This window comes from Cheilinus undulatus, linkage group 23 (genome assembly GCF_018320785.1).
Source record: "Cheilinus undulatus linkage group 23, ASM1832078v1, whole genome shotgun sequence".
NCBI lineage: Eukaryota > Metazoa > Chordata > Actinopteri > Labriformes > Labridae > Cheilinus > Cheilinus undulatus.
In genome coordinates this window covers 11,914,586-11,932,491 of record NC_054887.1, presented here as the reverse complement: position 1 = coordinate 11,932,491, position 17,906 = coordinate 11,914,586, and the positions used below count along the sequence as shown (strand labels likewise).

The following is a 17,906-nucleotide window of genomic DNA, read 5'->3' as shown; positions in this document are numbered from 1 at the left end:
AGTGATTGACAGCAGAAAGTTGGTGACCTCTGTGCACTATGCACTTCATGGCTGAGTTGCTGTCGTTCCCATTGCTTCCACTTTGTTATAATACCACTGACAGTTGACTGTGGAATATCTAGGAGAGAGGAAATTTCACGACTGGACTTGTTGCACAGGTGGCATCCTATCACAGTACCATGCTGGAATTCACTGAGCTCCTGAGAGCGACCCATTCTTTCACAAATGTTTGTAGAAACAGTCTGCATGCCTAGGTGCTTGATTTTATACACCTGTGGCCATGGAAGTGATTGGATCACCTGATATCAATTATTTGGATGGGTGAGTGAATTCTTTTGGCAATATAGTGTATCTAAGGCACATCTTTGGGTATCACTGGCTAAGGGTCAGCTGATTGATACGGGATGGTAAATGTACTTTCACTGGCATATGGTGCACTTTCCCTGGACTGATCCAACTCACTGCATACTAGGTGCCCAGGACCTGATGGGCTGGTCCTGACGCCAGGTGCAATGGCATGCATTGTGGAGGGGGCAGCTGGGGGGATACCTAGAGAGATGGGGCATGGGACTGGCGCAGGCATGGACGATGGCCATCAGGAAGCCCAGAGCAGCTCAGAGCAGAGCAGAACCAGCATATTCCCCCATACCTGACCTGATATCATCTTGTTGCATGAAATAAGGACAGACCTCTTAAAAAAGTAGACCAAATTCATTTTCTCTATAATTTGAACTTTGTTGGATGACTTCTTTTAGACACGAATACTGATAAAATGGCTCCTCATAAATCAGTGCAGAAGAAAGACACATATACAAAGTCAAATTAAGTTAGATTTCTTTACAATAAATATGTTTATTACAGCAATTATTCCTCTTAATTCAAACTGTATGCATTCCAAATCAAGCCAAGTGAGACACAGTCATGACTTGGACAGATCTGATCTCTAAGTTCCTTTAGTGGTGGGCTCACAAAGCAAGCAAACCCATCTATGTTCATCTGAGTTTCTCCCAACAGCTGCATAGCTCATACTTTATGTCAACCTACTACTCCAACTCTAAGTCATTTATCTACCAGCCATCTAACAAGCAGTTTTTTCATCAAAAATGAAGGAAAACAGTCTGGCTTCCCTCCACAATGTCTAAAGAAATGACATTCTCTAGTTGTTTTTGCACTACACTTTAGCAAAGCAGATATCCTGAAATGTCTTTATTTACAGTAAAGCAAAAGGTGAACTCCTTTAAAAAAGGAGAAATGTAAACAGGGTTTGTCATTCAGTAAGCTTTGGAGAGATTTTCCCTCCTTCAAGACAAGAAGTCTGTAAAAGTGGAGTCTGTTAGACATTCAGGATCTGAAGACATACACTGTTGAAGTCCAAAGTGGTAAAAACGGTCTGAAAAATAAAAAGTAGCAAAACCTGCTGCCAAATGTTGAAGAGGACATCTGTTATGTGTGCAGAGGAGAGGGGTCAGAGGTCAACGAGTAGCCCTGAAGGGTGCAATTCATTAACAGTCCACCAAGTGGTGCTGGTCAGACATGGTAAGAGGATCCAGTATCATGCAGGAATCCCAGCAGTCTTCTCCTTCCTCCACAGTGCAGTGAACACAGAAAACCAGCTGATAACCTGGGACAATAAAAACCGATAAGATGAACTTCATGATGAAATTTGGAGACAAGGCAAAACTGCTGTAAAATGTGCAGAAGGTCAATAAATCGATTCATTTCCTTCAACACGTCCATCTGTACCTGTCTCTGAGTTCAGGGCCACTCCTTATGATGAGCCCTGTCTTTCCTCTTCCTCTCATTCTTCTCTTTCTGCAGTCTCTCCAGCTCGGCCTCGTACATCATCTCCTGGATCAGGTACTTCTCTCTGCGCATCCGATCCCTCAGGTCCTTGGGAAGGTCAGGGATCAAGTACGCGATCAGGGTCTTGATAGCAAAGACCATATGCTGAAAAAAACAAACACAGTTCATCATTACAATGCCAGAGGATGTCAAGACTGTAAAACAAATCTTCACTCTCAGGCCAGGGTAAATCTGACCTGGATGCAGGTTTGTAAATTCTCAAGCAAGTCCTTCAAACGTGCGATAAAGCTAAAAAACTACAGAAGAGTATCAGGGAGAAAAAACTGAGAGGAACATTTTTATATAAGGCACTACAACCATACAGTAAATGAGAAATGTAGATGTACTGTTTTGGAGTTGACTACGCCCTTGAAAGTCTGATTTTTTTCCCAATCGTTTACTTTTCTTCCACAGTATTTTACTTCGTTCCAACATTTAGATTTTCCATCTCAGCATTCCAAGTTCTGGTCTCAACATTGAAGCTTATGAACCTGACATTTAACATTTTTTCTAACATTGTTTTTACTACATCTAAACAGTTTCCTCAACATTTTTCCTTCCCCCCAACATACTCTACTTATCACTTTGACATTTGTTTCTCCACTTTTTGACTTTATTTCAACCAACAATTTAGCCCTGTCTTTACACTCTGCTTTTTTAGTTACACATTTCAACTTGTTTTTCATTTCTCATCTTAAAAAATTTATTTAAACCCTTTTCTAGCTATATTTCTATTTTCTTGCCATTTTGATTACATTTTTACATATTTCTCAACATTTCCTCTTCTTTCTTGATATTTGACATTTTTTCCATTAAAATTTTACTTTTGTTTCACAATATTTCAGTTTTTCACTATTTCAACTTTTTTCCTTGCCATTTCCAATTTTTTTTCACCATTTTGGCCTGTCTCTTGACATTTGGTTTTTGTCATCTGTTTCAACTTCTTTGTCGACATTTCGTTTTTTCAACATTATATTTACTTCATGATATTTTGCTTCATTTTTAAAAATTTCAGCATTTTTGTGACATTTCAATTTTTGGTTCCAACATTATAAAACTTGTCTTGACATTTGAACATTTTTTAAGCTACATTTAAAATGGTAGTATTAACGTCTTTCCTTTCTCCCCTCTACAAATTTTCCCTCAACTGTTTCAACTTTTCACCTTTTTAATAAACATAATTTTATTTTTAAAACCTTTCTCTTTCTACATTGCTTTTATCTTGCTATTTTCTTGCACTTAATTTTTCAGATTATTTCAATTTTTGTCCTTGTCATTTAACTTTTTTCCACAACAAATTAACTTCTTAACCCCAGTATTTCCCTTTTCCATGATTTTAACTTTAACTTGGCAATTCAAAGTGTTTTCTTCAACCCATTGGCTTTTTCTTGGCATTTTTCCCCAACTGTTTTGATTTCTGAATCAAATTTTTTTTTTTTATTTTAAAGGACAGTTTTTTTCATGACATTTTGCCTCTCATAGTTAGATTATTTTCTTGACTTCTTGATTTTTTTCCCTCAACAATTCAACATTTTCTTGACATTTCAACAATTGTACTCAACAGTTTACTTTTTTCTTAAGATTTTTAATTTTTCTCAAATGGTTTGATTTTTATCTCAAAATTTTGACTTTTCCTATCAACATTATTATCTTATTCTAGCATTGTTTCTTGTTTTCATCTTTTTCTGCCTTCAAGATTTAGACATCTTGACAACAATTCCACTTTTGTCTCCATATTTTCCTTTTTTTAGCCTCTACATTTTGGCTTTATTTTTTTTGTCTTCATCCTCAACAAAAATCCTTTCGATTTTTTTTTTACTTTTTCATTTTTTAACATTTCTTCATTTGTTCTCAATATTTTACATTATACTTGATCTTTAAACTTTTTCTTGACATCTTAACTTTTTCTGAACATGCCAACTTTAATCACATCATTTTAACATTGTTTTTACCTGACACACATTACACCAAATATTTTGCATCTCCCCTGTTTTCTTTTTCATGTCGATCCTAATACGCCATAAAAAAATGGACCACTTATTACTTTATTTGTGATCAATTTAGAGCCAAACGTTGCAGAAGGTGTCAAATACAGTTAAATAAATACAGTGACTAAAGAATTGAAAGGAAACAATTGTCTGATTACAAACACAAACCTCAAAGACGATGATGAATGCCAGCCGAGCTGCCAGAACATGCCAGAACTGCAGCGTGTATGAATACGGCTCAGTAGAGTCTGGAGGCTCTCTGTAGTCACGATACCTGATCGATCAAACAAAGATGATCAAGTTTCAAGTTTAGTTTCAATATATGATGAAACTAAAACATATTAAGTCATTGCATTATTAAGAAAAACCCTGATAAAAACAGTCTTTGAGTGTCATGATTTTTTTATACTGTATTTTTTTGTTTTTTACAATGTTTGTTTTAAAGCAATACTATCTTAATTACTTTGGTGAGTAATGGTACGAAAACGTATTCCACTCAACAGCTGACAATTTTTTGTAATCACGGAAAAGAAGCATTTATAAAACATATGGTTGAAAGTCTTTTTTGGGCTCCTCTACCTTGTTAATGCTGGTTTATATCTACACTCCTGTTTGGCCTACTTATTTGGAATATATTTTATATGGATCTCAGAAGAAGTCTGTGTGTTGGTTAATTGGGGTGATTAATAAAGTGATGCATAGACATGCACACAAAAACAGGTCACACAATCCATCCTGAGATTGCATTAAAGCTTCCAGCTGAATCCTGATAAAAAAATGAACAAGCTAATAAGGAAGAGTTACTTTTTTAGTTCAGTGGAAACTCTGAGAAATGGCAGCTCTGCCTCTGATAAAATGATGATATTTTAGAGTATATTAGTCAAACACACCTGCAGTATTTGACAGCTCCTCCAATCAGCTCTGAGCCATTAGTCCTCGGCTGAGATCGCTTCTCAAAGTCAGACACTCGAAACACAGAGAGACTTGCATTAACATAACCCATCATACACCTGAGAAAGAGAGTGAAATAAGATTAACCACGGAGAGAAAGAGGGTTTAAAAGGAAAAGAAGAGTTAGTACGGTGGCCCTGAAAGCCAACTGCAAAACCATTTATTCAAATATAAAAAAACATTGAGAGAAACACAAAAAACATGTGAAATGTAAAAATATTGGGTGAAAAAACAAAACAAATCAAGAAACAACATTTCAAAGAACAAAAAACAATCTTGTCTACTGCAAAAGATTTTATGAAACACCAAAAACCACAAAAAAGTTAATGACAAACAAAAACAAAACAAAAATATTTACTGAAATAAAGGAATACAATAATGTCATCAAATAGAAAAAAAAAAAATTCGAGACATGCATAAACAGATGAACCAAAAAAATTAAACTGTTTTTGGAAATACAGCACAATGGTAAACATGGCCCTGTCCGTACTTTTTTTACATGTGTTGCTGCCATCAAATTCAAATGGAGCAAAAAAAAAATTGGAAATGTTAAAAAAACGCATTTCTTGGAAAAAAACAACATTTTGAAAAAAAAAAATGTATTGAATATAAAAATGAATACTTTCTTAAAAAAAAAAAAATAAAATAAAAAAGGAATACAAAAATGGGTCCTAATAGGTAAATAGCACCTCAAGATTTTTTAAAATAAAATTAGAAAAACTTGAAAACATTAAAAAGGAAACATGTCTTGAAACAAAAACAACAACAACAAAGATTCCATGAGATGCAAAAAAATATTCATGTGGCAAGAGACAAGAAGAAAAAAACAAAACAAACAAACAAAAAAAAAACAGTTTATAAACAATAAAAAAATGAAAATATTCAAAAAAACCTTTCTTGAAAGAAAAAGAAATATTTTTTGAAATGCAAAAATAGAAAAAGAACAAGCATTTTTTTGCCCCCATTTTATGAAAATTTCAATGCAATGAAGTTTTGTGGAACATGAAACATAAGTAATAAAACTGATTGCAAAAACATTTGAACGAACTAGACAAACATTTCTAGCTATACAAAACCCATTCTTAAAACAAATTTTTTACCTTAAGGGCCACCGTAGTCCAGCTCATAAGTAATAATTGTTACTTTTACTTTAATAAACTAGAAAAGCACTCAGAGAGTGCAGACCTTTACCATTAGCCCTATCTCCCAATAGTGAAGAATCCTTTAAAAACATTCCTGGATCCAGATGGTGATCTGGATCACTCCCAAAATCGAATTCGCTGATTACTCCCTCTCCGGTGGGGTGAAGACACGGTGAGGGAAAGCATTGGCTTCGCTACATGTGGACTATCGTGGCAGAAGCACCCATGGTCTCACCGGATGACTGAAAGTCATGGCAGAGGGTGAATATTCCTCTATTCCTTCCAGCATTGTGAGTATTCTCGCTACAATTCGCTGTCTTTCTCTCCTTTACGCTCCGACTCGTCTCCTTGACCGGGCGTGCGTCTTTCAAACTCTATAAACTCAAAAACTTTGAATAGAAAAATTGCTGCTGGGATTGAAGTTACTCATGTCTGCCATCTCCTGGTGTACAGTGGTAACAACGCAGACCTCCGCCATTAGCCCTATCTCCCAATACTACAAAATCCTTTCACAAATTCCTGTATCCACATGATGATCCGGATCAGTCCCAAAATCTAATCAGTTCTTCCTTATGCCATTTCTGACATTTCCTGAAAATTTCATGAAAATCCGTCATGACTTTTTGAGTTATGTTGCTAACAAACTAACAAACAAACAAACAAACAACAAACCCACCCAATCAGATAACCTCCTTGGCGGAGGTAATAATCACTCACCCCTCTCCTGCTCGGCCCTGACCAGCACACGGCCCATACTTGTAGGCATAAACAAGGCGAGGGATGAAGTCTGAGGTAACAGCGATGACGAAGGCGTTGGTGATGACGGACAAGATTCCAATGCCCTCCAGGATACCGTACCAGATCCCTGAACACAACAATGCATACGGTTCCTCTTTAACTTCTAACGGAGGAGGAAATCAAACTAGACAAAGGTCTACAGAAAAAAGTCTAAAGGTTACCGATGTCTTTGGCTTGTGAAGGCAGAGGTCGTCTCCACTGTGTGACGAACTTGTAGGCATCCAGTCGGATCTCGATGATGTTGTTGAGCAGCGCTAAGAGAGGAGCCAGGGGAAAAGCTGCCACGAAGATGGTGGTGAAGCCAAACTGTAAAACTGGAACACAAAAACACATTTTAAGAAGAGTCATAAAGGACCCCCTTTTTTACTGTCTATTATTACTCCAGTTTGTTCACATCAAACTTAAAAAAACTTTGGAGGACATTTGGGATAACCTGGAGCCTGGCAGTTAAGACTGTAGCACCAACATCGAGGGAGCTATCATTATTACTGATGTAAAGACAATGTATGCATGGTGTTTCAATTCCAACGTACTCATTTCTAAGTATTCATCAAAGAGTCCGTGGGCATTCATTGGCTGCAGGTTGTAGTCTCTCTCCCATTGAGGGAAGCTGGCCTTTGCTTTGTCTCCGTGCTCCCTCCTCAGCCGCCGCCGGGTCCACCAGTTCTGCAACAATCTTGGGGAAAAAAAACAACCATACATAACAAAAGATGTGACTGAATCATCACAATGGAGGCAATTTTCCTTCCCGTTAGTCAGCTGATGTAATATCTGACTGAGGATATTATAAATAGATAAGTTATAGTAGGGGTAATTCTTATTTATTTTGAATTATTTAACTATATTTTTAGTAATGGATGGAGAGAATCATTAAAAGCTTTAAGCTCACGGGTAGCCCAGCTCCATGAAGTTGTTCCAGGTCTGTTTTAGCACCATAATGATCCCCATCTGCATACAGAGGTCAATGAGACAACCGCTGGGGTGACACTGCAGGGACAGGAAAGAGAGAGAGAAAAAAGTGGCAAATACAAAAGGGGAATTAAATGTGTCATTAATTTGCATTACATAATATAATAAATAAATAAATAAATGATAATAATAATAATTTGGATATCTATACAGGTGTGCTTGCTTTGAGCTATCAAAAAAACACTGTAAGTCCCTGAATGAGGCTAGTTCCTTAAGTTTCAGATCTTTTTGTACCAGCCCAATTCCAAAAAAGTTGGGATGCTGTGTGAGATGTAAACAAAAATAGAATCCAATGATTTGCCAATCTCACAAACCAATATTTTATTCACAATAGAAAACAAACAATAAATCAGATGTTGGAACTGAGAAATGTTAGTATTTCATGAAAAATATGACCTCATTTTCAATTTGATGGCAGTGACACATCTCAAAAAAGTAGGGACGGGGCAACAACATGGTGGAAAAGTGTTTGGTACCACTGGAAAAACAGCAAGAGGAGCATCTTGCAACTAATTAGATTAAATAACAACAAGTCAGTAACATATCTTGGTATAAAAGGAGCATTTTAGAGAGGCAGAGTCTGAGAAGTAAAGATGAGCTAAGGATTACCAATCTACCAAAAACAAGTCTGAAAATTATGTAACATTTCAGTAAATGCTCCTAAATGTAACAGTCTATAAAATCATCAAAAGATTCTGAGAACCTGGAGAAATCTTTAGGGACAAGGCCGAAGGTAATTATTGGATGCTCATGATCTTGGGGCCCTCAGGCAAAACTGTTTTTAAAACAGTTATGATTCTGTATGAATTTTGACAGCTACTTTTAATTTTAGTCTCAGTCTTAGTCTTTTGATAACATGTCTTTTAGTCTTAGTCACATTTTAGTCATTTCTTTCCTTTAGTTTTAGTCTAGTTTTAGTTGACGGAAGCGCCAAAAGATTTTAGTCTAGTTTTAGTCCATAAGAAGTTCTCACATTTTAGTTTTTACTTTTAGTCCAAGCATTTATTTCCTTGCCTAAATCTGGTACCAAATCATGGTAGTGTGCTCTGTGCACCCTGCCAAACCTAGGGTCCCTGCTTTCCACAGATAAGAGGCAAAAGAGATACAGATGCTTGTTTTTTTTTGACAGATTTACCCACAGTGAAGAAATATCATGCATTTTTAATGTCCAACAAAGACTAAATTATATTTTAGTCTAGTTTTAGTCATCTTGATGAAAAACTAAACTTACTTTTAGTCAGTTTTAGTCATCACAGGTCTATCTTTGGCTAGTCTTAGTCTAGTTTTATCATGGGGAAAAAAGGCTGTTGATGAACACTTTAAGTCAAAATCTGAGTCCATGAAATTAACACTGGTACAGATGAATCAAAAATTTAAATTCTTTTTGGTAATCAAACACGCTGAAAACACGGCACTGTCCCTACTTTTTTTTTTTTTTTTTGGACATGTGTTGCTGCCTTCAAATTCAAATAGAGCACATATTTTGCATGAAGTGGTAAAATGATATGTTGTTTATGTTTCGTTGTGAATAAAATATGAGTTTATGTGATCACAGTGCCCCAACTTTTTGGAATTGGGGTTGTAAATTTCTCCATGCACTGTGGGCATTGGTGTGATTTTAGAGCCCAATAAATTCAACTTTCAGGCCACAAGTTGGTGCTTGTTTAAATATCCATCATGATTTCTTTGCAGATTTTATAATACATCTTACACTTAATTTTATAAATTATAAACCTGATCCACAGAGCCTGTTCAAAGAGTCCTTTATAGTTTTATAACTTTGCTTCAGTGTACTTTGTTCCCTGTAACTTTATTACATAACTTCATAATGGACATGACTACAAAATGCTGACTCATGCTGTTCTTGTTCTGTACATGTCACATCACAGAGCCTTTCTTCTGTTTCCATTTCAGCAGCTGTGGGAACAAGCAGCAGAACATGAGCTCAGCACCTTAAAGTGCCAGCTCAGGCTTTCAGTCCCCTTAGACCACCTCAGTGTGTTTTATCCCCACATGTTCCCATAAGCACTGCTGGCAGCACGGCTTACTGCTGATGGGGGTTAAACGTCTGGTGGCCGGTGTACAGTAATAGCTTAATGTTCAATTTAGGAATACTTAGAGGCAGAGTGCTTTGCTGTTATTCCCCCAGGGCAGAGCAAAGTAATTACTCACTTCTTCCAGTTTCCAGCGATTGATGAGGCGTAGATATGCACCAGGCCGGCCTGTAAATCTGCCAAACGAGAAAATACAGCATTATTTTAAGAATAAAGCCTGCTGTCTTACTAAGGCAACACTTTTATATATGTTCGAAAAATTTCCCCTGCAAGTTGAATGAAATGTCTATGCTCCATTCACACTCCAGCACTCCACAAAGATTGTCTACTCAACAACACTATGTACTCCCTGTTTTTATAAATGCAAGGTCATGACTTAACAACGGGGGAAAAGCAGTTAAAAAGTGGCAACAACCCCAGCATGTTCTGAGCTGTGAAGCAAAGCAGCTGCTTGTGATCCAGTATGAATGAGACTATTGTGCCCCAAACTGTGACCCCCAAACCATGACTGTTTGGGCTGAACACAAACAGTGCTACCCCCCGTATCATAATGACTCACTGTGGCGTCAAATGAGATCAGATTCTAAATGGACCATCAGATTTTGTTTTCAGATATAGACAGACCACAAACAAAGAACCGTGTTGGCTTGTTTCGAATTTTGTAGATACTCTGAAAATCAAAATACATGAGGGAAAGACGAAAAAGTTTTTTTATTGTTGTATTTCCACTTACAACTACTCATTATTTCTATTTTTTATTCACTACAATTATTGTGAATACATGTAACCTGGAAAAAGAAATACTGATATTGAGAAACAGCCTGTCTTTTTGGCAACTTCCCATGACCTCCTTACCTTCCCAGAAAAAAGGCAATGTAGAAAGTTGAACTGTTGAGGTTGACAAACTGGAACAGGAACATCTTGAGTGTAAAGCTGTTCTCCCACTCTGACTCTGTTCTGGGTTGTTCTGTAGAGGAAAAGAGGGGCAGACTTACACAGAGAAGTCTGGGGTGAAACTTCACAAAAAATGACAACTTGACAACTTTTTTTTCTTTGGCATCATGCCGAACTATGCAACAAACAAATATGCAACTATGCAACACATACAGTGGCTGTGCTGTGAATCGTACTGCAAAGCAAATCACTCCCCCTCTAGTCAATCAGAGCAGTTCCACTGCCCGTGCTTGAGTCCGGCACCGGCATGTCCTTGAATCGCCACTCCACTGCGCTTCCCTGAGGATATGCTGCAGGTCTATTTTGACTGGCGGCTGCCAAACTGCGTCAATTCCCGTCAATCAGAAAGCTCCAAACAGGAAGTCACAAGCTTAGATTATCTGGTTCTTTCAAAATACAACACAATGCATGGACTACCGATTGTAAATCATCAATATATCAACATAACATCTCATCCTGCAGCAAGAGCAAAGGGTCACCAGGAGGTCAGTGGGCCACAGAGCTACAACAGCGCCATAGATAAGGAAAAGTAAACTTTTGAGGACATTTAGAAAATTAATTTGACATGAAACCACGTTACCCAATGGCAGAAGCAATAATATCATGGACTTATGCTGGAATGGATGATAAATTAACCCAAAAAGGTAAAAAAGTCTGCTGTTGACATACTATTCCTGCTTGAACTCGCAGTTCTGCTGTGATCTCTGCCCTCTGGTTTGATGAGTTTGGTGTGGAAAAAGTTGACTGGCCTGCAGCAAGCCCTGACCTCAACCCCATCAAGCATCTTTGGGATAAACTAGAATGGGGATTGCGAGCCAGGCCTTTTTGTCCAACATCAGTGCCTGATCTCATAAATGCTCTACAGAATGAATTAGCACAAATTCCCACAGAAACATTCCAAAACACAATGTCATTACAGTCCCTGTTGGTGTACTGGTCAGGCAGCCAGATGCTTTTGTCCATACAGAGAATGCATATAGTTGACAGTGTTTATGAGGTTTTTGAGCAAATGCGTTCCTATTGGTCACATCAGGACTCATGTCATTAACCCCAGGTTAGGATGACAAACTAGACTGAGGATGCAAGAAAAATTGAAACATGACAGTCTCGCTGAATCATCGTTTCGGGTGTCCTGGATGCAATTTTTTATGTCACACTACAAGAATGCTCCCAATGTCTATATTCAGGCCCAATGTTTGATGTTCGGCTGTGACGATGCAGTCAGGTAAAGTCAATGCTGGTTAAATCCATGTAGTCTGATCCAGCCTTGAATTGACTTGATTCACAACAAAAACAATTTCAATATTTCAAGAAAATATTTTTACAGCAGTCAACTTACCTAAATTAGTGAGAAGTAGAGCAACTTTTTCATAAAGCTGGAAGAAAATGTTGAAGGTGATTAATGAGGGAGGAAGCTGAGTTGATGCACATAGTATCGTTTAAAACAGCATGCAGACATCGTCTTTGTTGGTAAAATAAGTAAAAATTAAACATTTTGCAGTTTTACTTATTTGTTTATTAGTTGTGATGTGTTTTAGGGCTGCTGTCACACATCAAGCAATCATTTGGCCATTGGGAAGAAAAAAACACTGCAGGTTATTTGTGTATCAAACTAATGAGTGACAATGCCCTCATTGCACCCTAATGGTAGTTTAAATTAACTTAAGAATAAACATAACAAGCTTCAACCTCCAGAGACCCTGCATGTACTTATGACGACATTGTTACATTTTGCCTTTCCTCAACATTGAAATAAATTCTGCTGTGTTTAGATAATTGTCCAGAATTTCCTTAAAAGGTTCAGTAATTTGCCTGCAATTTTACTTTGAAATTTTCAGGAATTTTCGTTAAAATCTTTGGGGGGTTTGTTTTTGGCAACCAGCACCCATACCTGTGCGCTCCCCTGTGAGGATATATGTATATTTTAGAGAGTTTAATTTGACTTTCTTTCTTTCTTTCTTTCTTTCTTTCTTTCTTTCTTTCTTTCTATTCAAGCGGGGGCAGGATGCAAAAAAATTTTCTGGTCTTTTATGGGAATTTGGGGGATTAAAGTATTTCTAAATTTAAAGATATCTGATTGGAAATTTTGGTTGAAATTTGCTTGAAATTGTCCTAGTTTTGCTTAAAAATTTCCAGAAATTTTTTAAACAGTTTCGGGGGTATAGTTGTATTTTATAGAGAGAGTTAAATAAGATTTTCTTTGTTCTGTTCTTTCTTTTGAGCGAGGGCAGAATGCTAGAAATTTTCAGTTGGAATTTACCTTAAAATTCTCAGGAATTGTTGGTGAAAAATTTATGTAACTCCTAACACCCTTTTCAAAAAGGTTTACTGAAAGGTTTGGGACATTTTAGCATTATTTTAAGGGATCTTAAAAATGTTAAAGAACTTTCATAGATATCTTTGGGAATGTCCTTGAAATTTTATGGAATTTGGAAAATTATTAGGGATTTTTGAAATCTCTAATAATTTTAAAGAAAATGTTCCCAAATCTCTACAGCTTTTTGTGGAAACTTGTTCTTAACAACTTCTTGTCCCTCATCAGAAAAAAACCTTCCTATTAGTAAAGGAAAGCTTTTTCTGTATGTTGTACATTAAGATATGCCTATTATCCTCCTATGCAGACATTTTTTAGTGAAAATGATTTCATGTTCAAAGACAAGGCTTAGGTTTTATTAGGTTCCACTTATCCCATATAGACTTCCAAACAGATGTCCAAACAAAAGCTCAGGTCTCAGGAGGTTAAGCATGAAAAATAATTTTAAAGCTCATCATTTAGCACTGAAATAACAACTTACTCAGAGCCAAGCAGCATGTACCAGCATAATCATACAATTTTCATGATCACAGCCCAACAGTTTAGAATGATACAGAAATAATTGAACATAATTGTTTTTGTCTTATCTTATTATCACTGGTAAACTCAGAGCGAGGGCAGAGGGGGTGTTTGCCCCCAAAGGTACTCATAGTACTATTTGCATTTAGGCTCCCTGGAGGTTTACTGTAACATACTAAACCAAGACTATGGTCTAGACCTGCCTAGACCTCTTTGTGGAACATATTGAGATATTGTGATTAACTGGTGCTATATGAATGAAGACTGCCTGATTGAACCCACCACATTGAGGAGCATGATGACGCAGAAGTTGATGCACACTGCTGTTCCCGTGGTCGCCACCTGAGAGTTGTTCCTGATCAGAGCCCAGCCGAAGGCCGCAAAGGTGCTGACGGTGATCACACGATAAATGACGATGCCAAACACAGCAGCAATCACCACCAGGATCTGAGGAGTCATAATAACGTGACAAAATACCATGATTATTAATAAAACTATCTTAACATAGCACTTTTACTACAAAAATGTTAATATCTATCATTAAGTGTCACATGAACAAAAATAGGAAATGACACCTTCCTGTGCAAACAAGCATAGCTATAATATCGTAGGTTGTTTTTAAAAGCAAAAGAAATGATCAAAAACGGCTCCAGTGCAAATGAAGCAGACCTTTGTATTGACACAATAACACATAATGACTAATGATAGTTATTTTAGAATCAGGATATGCAGTGAAAAGACTTCTCAGTCACAGTGAGTGGCACAGCTGCTACTTGACATTTGCTTCACAGAGAAACTCACCATGAAGAAGATCCCTGATGCCGAGACGATGAGGCGGCTGTATTTGTCAGTAAAGTCTTGGTAAGGCTCAGGCTTCCCAGAGATGGGGTTCATCCGCTCCTTTTTGGAGTATTTGGCCTCAAACTGGGGGCGAATTTCCTCCTTAGAGACAAGGGTTGAGAAACATAAGCAAAAATTACCTGTGAAGGAATTAGGGCCTGAAGTATTTCTGTATATAGTTGCCAGTTAGCGATGAGACCTGGTTCGGGTTGATTGAACAACTTTGAAAATGAAATAGTCATTGCAGAGGAACAGCTTTTGTTTTTTACATGTCAAGGGCATTATTGCTGCCTCTGAGTGAGACGCTTTACCCAGAGAGTGAAGAACAGAGTACTGTTGACATGATGTGGTCTTTAAAGCTCATAACAAGGCATATTTTAGTGTGCATGTGGACAAACAATCAAAGCTGAAATGAACAAATAGGCTAAGCATTTCACCTCCTCTTCCTCCCAGTCAATGAGGTCCCAGTCGTACGCCAGGACAGCTCTGCGTCTCTTCCAGAACTCCAAGAAGACGGTTGCTGAAACAGGTAAATGAAACAGCTTCAGGTGTTTGGAAATAAAACGGATCACAATGTGTCCTAGGGAAAAAACACTGCGATTCAGAATCCTGTTTCTAATAGATGAGTCTATGTAGAAGTATCCTGCATTAGTGTAGGTGTAGTCTACATGTGCTGCGGATAGTGCTAAGAGTACTGCAAACTTGACCTCTGTGGCATGGAAGAGGATTAGGGCCAGAGGCAAAGGAAAAAATAATGCTGTGCACTTTGAGATTAATGTCGAAATGTCAAGAAAAATTTTGAAATGGAGAATAAAGTTGAAATTTTGAGAATCAAATCAATTTTTTTTAATATAGCAAACAGCTGATTTTAGACACTGTGTTTGTGAGCTTAAAGAGAAAGAATCTCATTGTTGTCAAATCCACACATTCATTAATAAAAGGCAAATTGTAGAGACTGTTAAGATTTGCTCTTTGTTCTCTGACCTGTTGACCTCTGAAAATTCCTGAATTAAAGATTTTCTTTGTTATGCATTAAGTCAGTATTTTGCACTATCTCAAACTAAGGGTACTTTTCAGATAAGCACCTCAATTAATTTAGAGTGGAATTAAGGAACTTCTGTTGGACCGACTAGCTTGACCAAGGAAAAAAAGAAATTGCAATTGATTGAAAAGTTAAAGAAAACTGCTTTTTTACTTGCACACTGGGCTGTCTGATATTTTAAAGTGAAATTAGACAGTCAAAGGAGTAGTGGTGTCTTTTTTCACATCACTGTGGGACCGGGAACACACTAATAGCAACAAAATAACATGCAAATACACCATTAATTGCATCTGTTAAAAATATTTTAATCTAGCCATAAAAGAATGCATAGTTGCGCGGCACAAACAATAAGTATTAGTGTTGGATATCAGTCATTTTACACCATGAATAAAGTCTGTGGTATAGGTGGCAGCCTCTAGACTGGAAGGTTGGGGTTTGAACCCCATGCTCCTGCAGCCACATGTTGATATGTCCTTGGGCAAGAGACTTAACCCCAAACTGCTCCCACTGCTGTATCAGTGGCATGTAGATTTGTGCACTGTGTTCCAAATTATTATGCAAATGATATTTTTCTCTGATTTTACCAAATAGTTGATGCAAATGTCAGTCAGTATAATCTTCAAGTCATCAACCATGAGAGCATAATTCAAATTTTATTGAACAAACCTCCTCATAACAACAGTTAAAAAAAAAAAATAATAAAAACAACTTAAAATGCACTGTTCCACATTATTACGCAAAACAGAGTTTTGAAAAATTTTATAGGTTGCAAAGAACTGAAAATGGTCATTTGTTGAATTTGCAGCATTGGGAGGTCATATTTACTGAAATCAAAGCTATTTTGATGAAAAACATCTTAACAGGCCAAGTTCCATGTTAACCATGAATTTTTGGAGAGTTTCTGCTTGAATTTCTTTGCAAGATGTCAGAATAGCCACCTAGAGCTGCTGTTTTGATGTAAACTGCCTCCCGCCCTCATAGATCTTAAGGTTGAGGATGTTCAAAAGGTTCTCAATAGGGTTGAGGTCAGGGGAGGATGGGGCCACACCATGAGTTTCTCTCCTTTTATGTCCATAGTAGCCAATGACACAGAGCTATTCTTTGCAGCATGAGATGGTGCATTGTCATGTATTAAGATAACTTTGCTACGGAAGGCACTGTTCTTCTTTTTGTACCGTGGAAGAAAGTGGTCAGTCAGAAACTTTGCTGAGGTCATTTTCACACCTTCAGGGAACCTCAAAGGGCCTACCAGCTCTCTCCCCATGATTGTGGCCCAGAACATGGCTCCGCCCCCTCCTTGCTGACCTCATAGCCTTGTTGGGACATGGTGGCCATCCACCAACCATCCACCACTCCTCCACCTGGACCAACCAGGGTTGCACGGCACTCATCACCATAAACCTGTGGCCTGCTTAATAACGTGGAATGTCCTTCTGAAGTAGTTTTCCTTTAATTGGACTAACCTGGCAAACTAATTATCGCAGGTGTCTGAGATTGATATCAGTGACCCAAAGAGCCCTGAGACATAACACCATCCATGAGTTTCACTGAAAAACAAAAAATTTAATGTTTATGACACTAAAATCCAATTTGCATAATAATTTGGAACGCAGCGTATGAATGGGATAAGCTAATACTGACGCACATTTTACACAGCAGCCCACAAAATCAATGTGTGAAAGTGGAGCAACTAGAAAAAGCATTACACAAGCTCAACTTTATTTACCATTTAAAATGATTACTCAGGACTTATGAAACTGAAAATGAAGTAATTATGCACCTGGACTGACCAGTGACTGGACTGGTTTGATGTCATTAAATGACCTCAAACTGTGGTGAGAAAATCACAGCGTAAACTTCCAGTGGACTGTGTTTAACTCCAGCAGTAACAACAAATAATGACAATGACAGCACGATATTACACAGCGCTGGCATGAAGGGAAGGTACTGAACAAAGTCCTGTGGATGGCTTACTTATTGAACACGTGTTCTCCTGCCTCTCCACCGCCAACTGATCCAGTATTTGTGAAGAGGCTTCACACCGATAACAAGCTTTGTAGTTTATTTTGTATTTCTTGTCCACTTCACACAGGTTTCATGTTTTGAATGTGGAGCTGCAGCTGTCTGAGTTGGAGGGCAAAGCTTACCATGTGAGGCCAGCAGGGAAGCACACTTGTGAGGAACTGTAATGAAGGCATTTCTCTGCTGCAGTCGAACAGAAGAAACACATTGATTTGGACAGCAGCAGCAACACAGAGGAGAGCTCGCTGTAAGGTCAGTACAGTGCTTTAATTCCCATTTGCTCTTTTTGAAACCTTTTAAAGTGTGTTTAAAGTTCTTGTAGATATAAGACTGGGCTCTAGTGCAGCTGTGAAAACACTTTAACTTTACTGTGCAGAGTTTTGGGTATCAATCAAAGCTGCCTTTATCCGCTACAGAAGATCTTGTAATAGGTTTTGTTTTTGCAGCAGAATATGCTTTAAAATTATCTGC

The 17,906-nt window shown here is 37.6% G+C and overlaps 1 protein-coding gene across 2 annotated transcripts in view; it reads right to left on the bottom strand.

Moving 5' to 3' along the window:
* Positions 1–957: 957 nt before the first annotated feature.
* Positions 958–17,906, bottom strand: part of LOC121505486 (anoctamin-4-like) — a 68,304-nt gene continuing 51,355 nt past the window's right edge. For both annotated transcript variants that reach the window (XM_041780864.1, XM_041780863.1), the window contains 14 exons: positions 14,809–14,891; positions 14,333–14,473; positions 13,814–13,978; positions 12,038–12,074; positions 10,600–10,711; positions 9,863–9,920; positions 7,611–7,708; positions 7,255–7,397; positions 6,883–7,035; positions 6,641–6,788; positions 4,721–4,840; positions 3,999–4,104; positions 1,744–1,947; positions 958–1,621 (listed from right to left, as the gene is read on the bottom strand). In XM_041780864.1, coding sequence (XP_041636798.1) covers positions 1,756–1,947; positions 3,999–4,104; positions 4,721–4,840; positions 6,641–6,788; positions 6,883–7,035; positions 7,255–7,397; positions 7,611–7,708; positions 9,863–9,920; positions 10,600–10,711; positions 12,038–12,074; positions 13,814–13,978; positions 14,333–14,473; positions 14,809–14,891 — 1,556 coding nt within the window. In that variant the 3' untranslated portion in view covers positions 958–1,621; positions 1,744–1,755. The remainder of the gene's footprint in view (positions 1,622–1,743; positions 1,948–3,998; positions 4,105–4,720; positions 4,841–6,640; positions 6,789–6,882; positions 7,036–7,254; positions 7,398–7,610; positions 7,709–9,862; positions 9,921–10,599; positions 10,712–12,037; positions 12,075–13,813; positions 13,979–14,332; positions 14,474–14,808; positions 14,892–17,906) is intronic.